Source organism: Rhinatrema bivittatum, chromosome 7 (genome assembly GCF_901001135.1).
Source record: "Rhinatrema bivittatum chromosome 7, aRhiBiv1.1, whole genome shotgun sequence".
Lineage (NCBI taxonomy): Eukaryota > Metazoa > Chordata > Amphibia > Gymnophiona > Rhinatrematidae > Rhinatrema > Rhinatrema bivittatum.
The window spans coordinates 121217562-121231101 of record NC_042621.1 but is presented as its reverse complement, the minus strand read 5'-3'; the positions used below and the strand labels follow the sequence as shown (position 1 = coordinate 121231101).

General features: G+C 42.9%; 1 protein-coding gene across 1 annotated transcript in view; it reads left to right on the top strand.

The window, feature by feature from the left end:
• NPFFR1 (neuropeptide FF receptor 1) overlaps positions 1 to 13540 on the top strand; it is a 214434-nt gene that overhangs the window by 24354 nt on the left and 176540 nt on the right. The window contains exon 2 of the mRNA XM_029610687.1: positions 3209 to 3517. Within this exon, the coding sequence (XP_029466547.1) occupies positions 3209 to 3517 (309 nt within the window). The remainder of the gene's footprint in view (positions 1 to 3208; positions 3518 to 13540) is intronic.

Below are 13540 nucleotides of genomic sequence, written 5' to 3'. Positions count from 1 at the left end.
TATTGGTTTTGTTACAAATTGATTCCTTCTCTATTTCTGGTTACAAGTGAGTGGGTGCCCACTCACACGCATATGGGCGCATGAATGGACATACATTGTAACTACGCCTTGAGACCTGCACCAAGAAATTCAGACAGAACCTCAAGACATGGCTGTTCACCCGAGCCTATGCATGAGCCCCCCCTACCCCGCCCCTCCTCCCCCCAGCCCCTCCCCTCGCCCTCTAGGTTTATTACCCTTAAACTCCTCCTCTCATATCACCCCCCCTCAGCATTAAATATGTATATAATCTATACTTTTGTATTTAACTATGTATTGCATTTAATGATTGTACTGTAAAAATCCCTGGTTTCACCGACCCCCTCCCCATCGCCCCCCCACCTCCTAGTTCTATTATCAGTTCATTGTAAAGCCCTGTTGGCTAATTTTTTGTTCCATGGAAACCGATGTGATGTTTTCTTAACGAATGTCGGTATACAAAAAATTTTAAATAATAATAAATTATGTGTGCAGTATTGTGTGCATATGATTTACAATACACCTACTGCAAATATGTGTGTTCATAGGGGTAGATTTTCAAAGGGTTACGCGCGTAACCCTTTAAACCCCCCCTGCGCGCAAGCCCCGAGACGCGCATATGTCCCTGGGCTTTGAAAAAGCGGCAGGAAGGGGGCGGGGTCATGGGTGTGGTGCCAGTCCGGGGACGGGTCCGGGGGGCGGAACTGAGGCCTCTGGCACAGCAGCTGTGACAGGGGATGGCGCACCGGCAGCTGGCTGGCATGCGCAAGATACACCTGACAGAGGCAGGTGTAAAAAATAAAACAAGGTTGGGGGGGGGAGCAGAAGAAAAGTTCCCTCCAAGGCCGCTCCGATTTCGGAGCAGCCTTGGAGGGAAGGGGGAAAGCCATCAGGGTTCCCCTCGGGCTCGGCGCGTGCAAGGTGCACCCCCTTGCACGCGCTGATCTCAGATTTTATAACATGCGTGCGGCAGCGCGCGCATGTTATAAAATCGGGTGTACATTTGTGCGCGCCGCACGCTCGTTTAAAAATCTGCCCCATAGTTTTAAAGCTTTTAACTCAAGCAAACGTACTTCATGTATCTTACTTAGGACTCTGTTGGCTTTAAAATGCGCAAGCAAGCAGATTTTAAATCATGCTCGTGTGAAGGCCATTGCCAGTTTTATGAATTAGTTTGCCATTTTTCCTAATTTGTCAGTTTTCCAGTCTCTCGAGGTCATCCAGACTCCTCTGGTTCTTCAGCCTGCACTCCCCCCAGTTGACCCAAATCCCTCACCCTGGCATGTTAGGTCTAAAAAGCTATTTCTTTAGGCTTATACCTCATCAGGAGCTGCAGTGAATATCTGCAGCTAACAAGCCACCGTGTGCTGCTGCTGGATTAAAATTACAGATTTACACTGTTGGGCCAGCCCCCAACACACTCTAGCTCCACCCTCTTTTTGTTTTTACTCGCACCCGCATATATACATACAGAATTTCAAGTTTTTAAAATACGTATTGCTCACGTGCGGCCCAGATACTTGCATATATGGGCCTTTGGCAAGAGCAACACTTTTTTAAAATTCATCCCTATTTACGTATCAGTTATCAAACTTCTTAGGTGAATTTTAAAAGCATTGCTGATGTAAAAGGGCCCATACACATGAGTATATGAGCCAATCACGCACAACTCATATTTTAAAAGTGGCAAAGTATTTGTGTATATATATGTTATGAACTAGATTTCATGAGCTCACACATTTTTACACATCATATATTCAAATCTTTGAATTTAGCATTACTGAACACAGTGCAGAAAATGTGTTCATACATTAACTGCAATAAAATCTTTACTTATTATTTAGGTATTAAAAAAGGGGGGGGGGTAGATTCAGCAATAGCAAAAAGAAATCTTTCTTCACAGAAAGGGTGGTAGATTCATGGAACATCTACTATTTTGGCAGAGGCCAAACTACTAACAGAATTCAAGAAATAAGTAGAGGATCCATAGATGTGAGGATGTGGAGGTAGACTCTGTGAAAAGTAGAATGGGCAGATTAGATGAACTTTACAATTTTTATCTGCTGATATTTTCCTTTCCCCAGAGGTTGTGAGAAAAGCTGTGTGCGTTCAGGTTGAGTTGGTATAACAGTTGGTATAGTGAATCATGGATGGTAAAGGTTAAACAGATAGTAACGAATACTACACTCTCTTCAAGAGAGTAGCTCTTCACAAATTCCAGTTCACAGTAGTCTGTATGCCAGCTTGACCACATTCCCATTGTAGCAGCAAGCCATTAGCATTCAGTTCCGGTCCATTGTGGTGCAGCCCTGTAGACATTACTTATTTTATTTATTTATTTGAAATTTTTTTTTATACCGAAGTTTTGGTTTCAGCCTTCACTTCGGTTTACAATTATAACAATTTACATTAAAACATCATAGAAACAATTAACATTAATAACATTGGTAATTGCTTGATAACATTGTTAACAGAAAAACATTGAGTAACATTAAAGGTGGATTGATAACTTTGGTAGTATTTTATGGTCAGTTTAACTATATACATTAGATAAGAAGGGGGTTTTCCCAGACAGGTTTAGGAATACAGGTGGTAGGTTAGTGGTTACAATGAGGTTGGAATGTTATATTGATAGGGTTGAAATGAGGGGAAAGTTATTAGGTGACTGGTTGTCTAGAGGAGATTGTCTTTATAAGGATATTGTCATCTTGATTGGATTATCCTATCCCATCCTTGTAGGCTTGTTTGAAAAGCCAGGTTTTGAGTAGCTTCTTGAACATTTTTGTGTTGCTTTGTAGTCTTAGACTTAAAGTAAAGCAATCCATTTCTCCTTTGGTAATCGCATTGCCCCACACAATTCAAGAATTAACACAGAGCTTCCCAATCCTGTCCTGGAGAGCCTACAGCCAGGCGGATTTTCAGGATATCTAAAATGAATATGCATGAGATCTATTTGCACACAGTAGAGGCAGTGCATGCAAATACTGTAGATCTCATGCATATTCATTTTAGAAATCCTGAAAACATGACTGAGTTGTGACCCTAAAGACGCAAGTTTGTATTCCCTTTCATTTTCAAGCACTTTCTTTTAAATGCATTTGAAACTCAGATGGAATGCAATTTAAACTGATTTGAGGGAAAGTTATTGCAGGCTGTACCATTATTTATGATTTCTCCTTTTGTTTGTCAGGTACTGGAATCATCCCATCCAACAAGAGTGCCCTTCAGAGTGAGAATGCGAGTCATCGGGTCCCACAGGAAAATATCACTTTTTCGCTCTACTACCAACACTCAACCCCTGTGGCTGCCATGTTCATTCTGGCCTATATCTTCATCTTCCTCATGTGCATGGTTGGCAATATGCTGGTATGCTTCATCGTGCTGAAGAACAGGCAGATGCGAACTGTCACCAATATGTTCATCCTGAACTTGGCCATCAGCGACCTGCTGGTGGGTATTTTCTGCATGCCAACCACACTGGTGGACAATCTGATCACAGGTGAGAGCTTTGCTACTGTGCCACCTAGATCAACATAATACAGGCCCTTCCTCTACCCCCCAACTTGAGAATGGTTTAAAATAAGTAGAGAATCAGTGCACTAGAAAACAAGAAGTTGGTTTTTTTTTAATATATAATGCAGTTTGCAATTAGAACAAAATCAGCAACATTTTACATTTTCATTCAGATATGTGCTTCTTTTCTGAGGAGATATTAGTGTTTGAAATTTTTTAGAGTTCTTCCTACTGAGAGCTTCTCCCACTATTATAATGCTATGTAAATGGAGACACTGTTTTCCTGATGCTTAGCAGAGCCCTCATTCAGCTATCTCATACTGATATATGTAAAGCATGGATACAGCATGAAAAGCTAGAGAGCAGACTCAGGGAATGCTATTTTGAACAACAGGACTCAGGCATAGAAAAAGGTTTATTCCAAGAATGTGAAAGATTGTGAGAAATATTTTTAAATATATTTTATGCAACTATTATCTATTTTTTCCATCAATAAGCAAGGCTGAATTACCAATGACATGTAGTGACATTATCTTGCAGCTATACTGAACATGTGTAGGAATTTTCATGTGGGTGTTGCCTCACGAGTCTCCTCAGCCTTTTTTCATCTGGGCACAGCATGGACATGTACTCAGTTTCTCTGTTTTTTCTCATGCTTTGTATACTTCATGTTTTCTCTCTATAAACATTGTCTTGCTGCTTCAGCAGCATCCCCAAAGGACTCTCCAGTGCTACCAGAAAAAAAAAGCAGTACTTCCCTCCTTAAGATGTCCAGCAAAAAGAAGACCACGCGCGCCGCCGAGCCTATTTTGCATAGGCTCGGCGGCGCGCGTATGTCCCAGGGCTTCGAAAAAGGGGCGGGAAGGGGGCAGGTCTGGGGGCGTGGCGGTGGTCCGGGGACGGTCCCGAGGCCTCTTTCGTTGCAGCCATGCCGGAGGTTCGCACGCCGGCAGCTGGCCGGTGCGACAAGATACGCCTGCCTCAGGCAGGCGTAAGAAATAAAATAAGGTAAGGGTGGATTTAGGTGGGGGTGGGGGGACGGACCGAAAAAAAAGTTCCCTCTGAGGGAACGGGGAAAGCCATCGGGCTCCCCTAGGGCTTGGCGTGCACAAGTGAGCACCCCCTTGCGCGCGCCGACCCTGGATTTTATAACATGCGCGCAGCTGGCCCTAAGTGTATTCAAGAACTGTATTTGTGGCAAAGTAATGACCATTATAAATGGACACAAATGCTGCTACCATTGCATGAAACCTGAGCACAACCAGGTTAACTGCTATAATTGAAACAAATGTCACTATGTAGATAACATGCCAGAGCTTATAAAATGAAGGAACTACTTAAGTCTCTTAGAAGTTGCCATTGCTCATCCTCCTTCAGTACAGCATTGTCTACCTCACCGAGAAAAGAGTTGAGACGGAGATCCCCAAATATTTTCCCTTGGGCATTGGCACCAGTGATGCATGGAGCATCAATACACGCCACACCATACCGTTGACACTTGGCGTTTATACCCTGTTGATGCATGGAACATCAATGCTGTCTATATGTGCATTGTCAGCGCCATCAATGCAAACAAATTTGGTGCAGTCATCACATGCATCAATGTACTCCAAGCCTGGTAAGTTGGTGCAGTCAACATATGCGACCACGAAATCAAAACATCTGGCACCATCAAAGCATAAGACATTGGTGCTGCTGAAACTTAACATTGATATTGTCAACGCACAAACTTATACTCGATACATCAAGCCCCAGAAAGTGGAGCCTTCCCATGTTAATCACAGCATGTTGAATTACCGACAGAAATTTATGCAAGCTGTCCAAGATCAGGAACAAAGAAAGATATCATATAGTAGGGAGAAGAGCTTGTGATTTCTAACCCCACCTCCCTTTATGTATGTGCCTACTATTTACTAAAACCACTACTAACACTAACTAATTTCCGAACAGTTCTACAGGCACCAGTTTTCTCCAGCACAGCCTACTGTAATGCCCTTCTACTAGGACTCCCGAACACAACATTAAGTCCAATTCAAATACTTCAAATCACAGCAGCTAGAATACTAACCGGAAAAAGGAGGAGGAACCATATAACTGAAACCCCGGTGGAATTACATTGGTTACCTATCGAACACAGAATTAAATACAAAACCCTATGTACCATATATAAACTAATACATGATGAGAAATCAGACTGGCTAAACACAGCATTACGAGTACACGTCCCACACAGAAACCTTCGATCAGCAAATAAAGCACTCTTAACCATTCCTTCAGTAAAAACGGCAAGACTAACCCAAGTGAGAGAATGGGCCTTATCATTAGCAGGCCCCATACTTTGGAACTCAATGCCTCTAGAGATCAGATTACAAAGAGATATCAAAACATTTAAGAAAAGTTTAAAAACATGGCTGTTTAAACAAGCATTTTATAAAGAGACAGGAGAATAGAAAATATTTAGGAATAGGCAGAAGAGCACCGGTGCACAGCACTTAGGAATGCACAGTAGAGTGGTCTATGAACTCTACATCACTATAAACATAATTGTAACACTATGAATAGTGAATTTTACCCGTGAACACTACCTTATTGGTACATTTTGTCATGACCTACTTCACTAAACAATTGATTGTCTTTAATGATATATTGTAACTGAACTTTTAGCGGCACCTGTTAGAATGTCCTATAGTATGCCCTCACCTACATTCATTTATGTGCCTACATGTAAACCGTTGCGATGGTATATAATATAGTGATGGTATAGAAAAGATTGTAAATAAATAAATTTACCAGTGACCCTCCAGTTTGTTGTTAGAAAATTAGCCAAACTGCTGAACAAATCAAATCTCCCTTATTCCAAATGTACACAGGGCTAAGCTTAACACTTTGTGTCAGGAAATACACAGGCAATAAGAAAAACAATAGTTACAAAAGCAACGCTAAAAAAAAAGACCACATCACCCCAATCCTCCAGCACCTCCACTGGCTTCCCATTAAATACAGGATACAGTTCAAAAGCAGCATGATGATTCATAAGGCCCTTCATAACATATCCCCACTCAACTTAACCTTCAAGCTGCAACTTCATACTTCGGATAAGCCGACTAGAAGAGCATATCAAAACAGACTGATTACCCAGCCAGCAAAATCCTCCCTGAGAAAACGTGCTCTATCAACTGTGGGCCCGTCTCTCTGGAATTCCCTACCACCAGACCTCCACCTTGAGCCATGCCATATTACCTTTAAGGCGAAACTCAAGACTTGGCTCTTCCTGCAAGCATTCCCAGAGAGCTAAGAACTAGAATATTTAACACCTCAGTCCTTTGATTTTAATGTATTGTTCTCTGCCTTAATTTAATTAATGTATTGTTCTCTGCCTTATTTAGACAAGATTATCAATTGCCTTTATTTATATGCTTAAAGTTGAACTCAGTTTTGTTCTTTTACTATTTATTTAGATCAAGTGTTCTGATTTGTTCCAAGATTTGTTCCATGTAAACTGCCCCCGGCAGTAGTTCTTACTGTTATTTGTAAACCGGAGTGATATGTATTGTATACAGGAACTCCCGGTATATAAAAAACTATAAATAAATAAATAAATATTTAACATCCAGTGCATATCAAATTACCCTTAATTTCCTCTGGTCTCACCTCTCTTTAGCTGAGACTTACTTTTGAACGTTAATAAGCTCTGCCTTACTAACCCCCGGGGTAGAAAATGGAGCCAAGATTCTTAACAGGCAACAAGTAGTAGCTTATGTTCTCGGGCTGGTTAGGGGAGGTCTCTTCCTTCACCGGTCTCCAGTACAGATGCAGAGAGGACAATCACGGCCATCAAAGTGATTGTTCACTCTTAAGCCTCTTAGACCTTGTCTTCATAAGTCACCTCAGTCCAGGATGCATGGCAAAACAGGGGTGGAAAGTCACAGCAATCAAACGGGTCGCCCCCCCTTCTCTTCAGATGGGTCTCGATCAGCTGACCATGAACAGCCTAGAGGGCTGATAGCTTTCCCCCTTTCAATGACTCAGCTATGCATAATTCAGCAGCTCATGCATAGTCAGGTGAATGCATAATTAAGGCTTTTAATTAGCAGAGTTTCCCATTCTTTTTACCAGTTCCATTGTTTGCTCTGAAGTTCAACAAGTGGTCCGTTCTGAAGAATGACACATTCACAGGTCTGGCAGGCTCTGATAAACTATGACCCCACATGGACATTTAGGACCATAAAGAGAGGCCTCAATATTATTGCAGCACTGATTCCCACACTGGACCATCTGTTCTGATGTTTCTTTTGGCCCCATTTTGTTGCCAGCTTGGTTAGTAAGGCTAATAAATCCTTCAGGCTTGTCACGTACACAGTACTGCATTTTGGCTGCCCAGGGCAGAACAGGCCCTGTATTTTCTCTGCATTTAGCTGTGCATAGCCTGAAATAGGCCAATTTCCATTTTGACTGATACAAGAAGGTCCATCTTAGCTGCTTGTCTTTGTTAGCAAGAATTGGGATATTTCCTACAATCCCTCTATACCCTCCAACCACTAGTGCCCTTACACTAGCTAGGCTGTTGGCAGAAGGTTTGCACTTTGAGACACCAGATGCCATATGTTCTCTGGTGCCTCTTACTTCTAATAGGCCTCCAATTCAAGGACAAGAGCCCATTCAAATCTCTCAGAAATGATGTTTCACCACCCACTCTGGTGAGCTGTTGAAAAAAAGAGAAAGAAGGGGGCTTTCTGTCCTTTCCTCTTTGATACTGCCAGCATCCTCCCAGAAGGAGGAGTCCCAGTTCAGGAGAATATGCCAACAGAACCCACATTATGAGGTTCTTCTTCACCTAATTCACTTGCAGTGGAGTCCAGCCATTTAGAGATCATCCACCAGGTAACCGAGGGACTCTCCTGAGTCACCATTTTCATCACTGGGGTCCTGGGTTAGTGTCCCACAACCTTAGATTCGGAAGAGGGATCTATCTAACCGAATCCACTCTGATCCACTAACAGATCCTCCAGGGCATTCTTCCCCTCTAGAAGACCTCTCTTACTCAAAATTATTAACTAAACTAGGAAAGGTGCTTGGAGTAAATGTGCACAAGATAAAGATCCTCATGCAGAGGCTTATGGTCTCCTCCATATTTTGGACCTACCAGCAGAACTGGCAGTTATCCTGGTTCACAGTATTCTACTTGTAAATATAAGAGAGTGCAGAAAAGATAAAGCATCCTTACGAGTTCAAAATGTTCAGTTACTTTATTGAAGAAAACTCCTGCATTCTGAGCAAATCACATATAAGTAAATAATTTCCCCCAACAGAAAACAGGTCAGCTTAGGATACTTTCCTGCTCAACTGGAATGTAGATTTGATGTATGCTTTTCCACTGATAGCCAGAACAGTAGGGATGTGCAGAGCAAAATTTTATGTTCATATTTTTTATGTCCGAAAGGGGGTCCCACTTGCGGCCAATATGGACATAAAAAAAATCCAATGAGTTGGGTATATGTACATATGTGCAAAAAAAAAATTTAAACCCCCCCCCCCCCCTTAATCCCCCCCCCCCCCCCCCCGACTTACCACAACTCCCTGGTGATGGAGCGAGGAGTGAGGACGTCATTTCTGCAATCCTTGGCGAGAAGCATGTGACGTCGGTGGCACGTCGAGTGACGCGGCGTCACGTGATTCCCAGCTCGTTCGCGCCGGACGGCTCGTTCGGCCCAAAAAGAACTTTTGGCCAGCTTGGGGGGGCCTCCTGACCCCCTCAAGCTGGCCAAAAGTTCTTTTTGGGCCGAACGAGCCGTCCGGCGCGAACGAGCCGGGAATCACGTGACGCCGGCGTCACTCGACGTGCCGCCGACGTCACATGCTTCTCGCCAAGGATTGCAGAAATGGCGTCCTCACTCCTCGCTCCATCACCAGGGAGTTGTGGTAAGTCGGGGGGGGGGGGGATTAAGGAGGGTGAGGGGGTTTATATTATTATTTTGGCTCAACAATCGCGATTTCCCACATATCGAACATATCTATGTTCGATATGTGGGAAATCCGATCGTTTATGTCGAATCAATTTTTTAAGTAAAAAAAAAATATGAGTTGCGTTTTACTAATGCGGTCAATCCGAATGCACACCCCTACAGAACAGTGCAAAATGTCCATAAAGGATTGAGCTCAATTGATCTACATAGCACCAGCTTGACCCAGACAGATTTAATTTGCATACTCATACAGCTTTCCAGCAGTCCTCTCATTTGTCTGGGAACAGAACCAACCATATTAACTCAAGAAGAAGGAAGTCTATTCTATCCAAATCTTCCACCCCTCAACCTGATAGCTTGGCTGTTGAACACCTGGTAATCGCAGATCTCTCTTTATCCAGAGAGATTGAGGACATAATAGTGTCTGTGTAAGTGATATGTAATGTGTTGCTATGGTGAGGTTGATGCAGCCTAAGGGGTGAACCCCGTAGGCCCTCACAGACAGCTGCCTGAGGCTTGCTAGCAAGAGATTGGTCTAGGGTTTCACCTGAACTAGCCCCTTTTGCCACAGGTTGAGCCCTTGGGTTCTAGGGGCTGGCAGGACTTAGGTGAGGGTCTCTTATAGGACTGTGTAGGTAGAGGTCCAGGGCCAGGCAAGGGTCAGAGGCAGGCACCAAGCAAGGATGGTCTGAGTCCAGGCAAGGAGTCAAAACCAGAAGTCAGTCCAAAGAGAAGACAATGAAGTGGCAGGAAGAACTGACCCACTAGGGCGGACAAGGCAGAGCTGGATATGATGAGGCAGGACAGGCTGGAGAGGTGAGGCAAAGTGAGATAAGGCAATGTGAGATGAGGCAAGGCTGGATGAGGCAGGACAGGCTGGAGAGATGAGGCAGGGCAGAAGAGAGACTAGGCAAGGCTGGACATGGTAGGGCAAGTGGGGGAAATAAGGCAAGGCTGGACGAAGCAGGACAGGCTGAATGAGGCAGGGGAAGCTGGAGAGATGAGGTAAGGCTGCATGCAGAATACAGGAAAATTGGCAATACGCAGTACCAGGAGGTAGGGAGACCTAATGCTGAGATATCTGTAGGGTGTCTGCGGTGGGCTTATATCCTGGTGGCAGCTGATGTCGTCAGAGGGTGCCCAGACCAGGATTCCCACCACAGGGCCGTTAAAAATTTGCCACGCACATAGGGCATCTCATAAAAACATAAGAAATTGCCATGCTGGGTCAGACTAAGGGTCCATCAAGCCCAGCTTCCTGTTTCCAACAGAGGCCAAACCAGGCCACAAGAACCTGGCAATTACCCAAACACCAAGAAGATCCCATGCTACTGATGCAATTAATAGCAGTGGCTATTCCCTAAGTAAATTTGATTAATAGCAGTTAATTGACTTCTCCTCCAAGAACTTCTTATCTAAACCTTTTTTTTTTTTTTTTAAATTAAGTTTACAAATATTCACAGAAAATACATATGCCAGAGAGATAAGATTCATAAACTTAAATAATTCTCTTAATGATTTTTACCAAAGTACAATACAAACATATCAAATCTCTGCACATATTCTTAATAGGAAATAGGAGACCAAGGGTTTATTGAGTGAAAAGAGAAATATAGAACCAATAAAGAAAACGAAATCTCCAAAGATATCCCCTACATTAATTTAGATGGTCCCCCCATGAAATACAATTTAGGAGTGTGAATCTAGATATGCTCTCAGCTGGGAAGGCGCAAAGAAAAGATATTTAGAATTTTGAAATTGAAGAAGACATTTGCATGGGTATCTTAAGGAGAGTCTTGCTCCTCGTGTCATCACCTCCTCTCATCAGAAAAAACTTCTTTCGTCGTTCCTGTGTGGACCTTGCTATATCAGGAAAAATCTGAACTTGTTGCCCGTGGAATAATTGTAATTGATTACGAAAGAAGAGTCTTAACATAGAGTTTCTTTCTGAAACAAACGCAAAAGTCACAAGTAACGTCCTTCTTGTTTGAATAGTAGTCTCCTGAGTTAATTCCAGAATATCCGTGTTATTTAAGGAGGCAAATTCCCTGGTGTTTCATCCTTGAACAAAGGCAGATAATAGATTTTTGTAATAGCGGGTAATGCTTCATCCGGAATTTTAAGAACTTGAATAAGGAAATTCCTAAATAAGTCCTTTGCAGACACCAAATGCAGATAGGGAAAGTTCAAAACTCTTAAATTCAAAATTCTAGAAGAATTTTCCAGTTTCTTTGAATGAATGATCTTTGATTGTATCAAATTACTCTGAGCTGCTTCTATAGTGGAGACTCTTGTATCTAGAACTTTAATTTTGTATCAAAGTTTTCTACTTGAGATTCCATAGCCAACATCTTAACATTAGTTTCCTTCAATACTTGGATTAAGGAAAGTATGGCTTTCTCTAAAGAAGACAAAGCGTTCCATATGGAATCTAATGTTATCACAGGCGGTTTATTTAACAGCGGCTGCAGCGTTAGGTATACCTTAGGTTCCTTTTCTCCTGATTCCATGGGGTTTCTGCCACTTTTCAGAGCTTCAGGCATATGGAGAGCTACCGTGGGGCCTGTGGAATCCCGGATCAAGGGATTCTCCGAAGGCGGCATCAAAATGACGTCCCTTCTCAAGGCCTCCGTTTTTTTTCTCATGGGTTAACTCTCCAGTCGAGGACAATGGTGAAACCAACAAATTGGAATCATCATCCGAAATCCTGAATGGTGGTGCAGGTACCGTCGGCACACCGGGGCTCAAAGATGTCTCTTCTGCCAACAGCTCTGGCATTCGCTCTATGCCGGTATCTGATGCAGCTCCTCCTTCCAGTGCTTGAAGCAGGGGAGATGCAAAGAACGCTTCTATCCGTGGTTGTCATTGTTCTAATACAGGTGATGATGCCGGTATTTGCCGGAGTTTAGCCTTTTTGGTATGTGGCATTGTATTTTGTTTGTAGGAAAAATCTTAGGAATTCAGAGAAAGCGTCTAATCATGCTCTTCAGTCAAGGCGATCCAAACCTTTTTTGAACCCAGCTATACTAACTGCACTAACCACATCCTCTAACAATAGATGCCTGATCTTTTTCCAAATGTTTATTAAGCTTAATAAACATTTGGAAAAAGATCAGGCATCTATTGTTTGTGTTTATCCTTACGGCTATCATAGATCGCCTACCTCTTTGTTTTCTTGGACTAACCACATCCTCTGGCAACAAATTCCAGAGTTTAATTGTGCGTTGAGTGAAAAAGAATTTTCTCTGATTAGTCTTAAATGTGCTACTTGCTAACTTCATGGAATGCCCCCTAGTCCTTCTATTATCTGAAAGTGTAAATAACTGATTCACATCTACTCGTTCAAGACCTCTCATGATCTTAAAGACCTCTATCATATCCCCCCTCAGCCGTCTCTTCTCCAAGCTGAACATCCCTAACCTCTTCAGTCTTTCCTCATAGGGGAGCTGTTCCATCTCCTTTATCATTTTGGTTGCCCTTCTCTGTACCTTCTCTGTACAGCCACAAAGAAGGCCTCATTGGCAGCTGTCCAGGGTGAGTGAGGGACCTTCCATGAGCTGCTGATCGTAAAGGTATCCCCCTCTTAAGCCCCTTTCTCAGGATTCAGGATATTGGCTTCTGTAGGAAGCGGCAATGAAACTTACTAGTAGAGCGGCCCTAAGATTGGCTGCTGGCTTCCAGGATTTCTCCTCTGGTCTAAAATCCTTCCAGGGTATGAGATATTACAGTCTGTTCTGTTGTCTGCAAGCATCTAGGATCTCTTGCAACTCATAAGTGTTGTCCTCCTTGGAGGTTGTTTTTGAAAATCTGGACAGTTGCTGGGATGGCCAGGAGAGAACCAGTGGCTTAAGGAGAGAAACGTGGAAAATTGTTATGTATGCGTACAGTGGGTAGTAATTTAATATTACTACTTCTGTGGCTCCCCCCGTCCCTGTTCCATGTATTTCTCTTAGTTCAATGTAAACCGATATGATGTACCCACGAATGTTGGTATAAAAAAAGTTGTTAAATAAAAAATATGATATGTCACCAGACCACTTGATGTA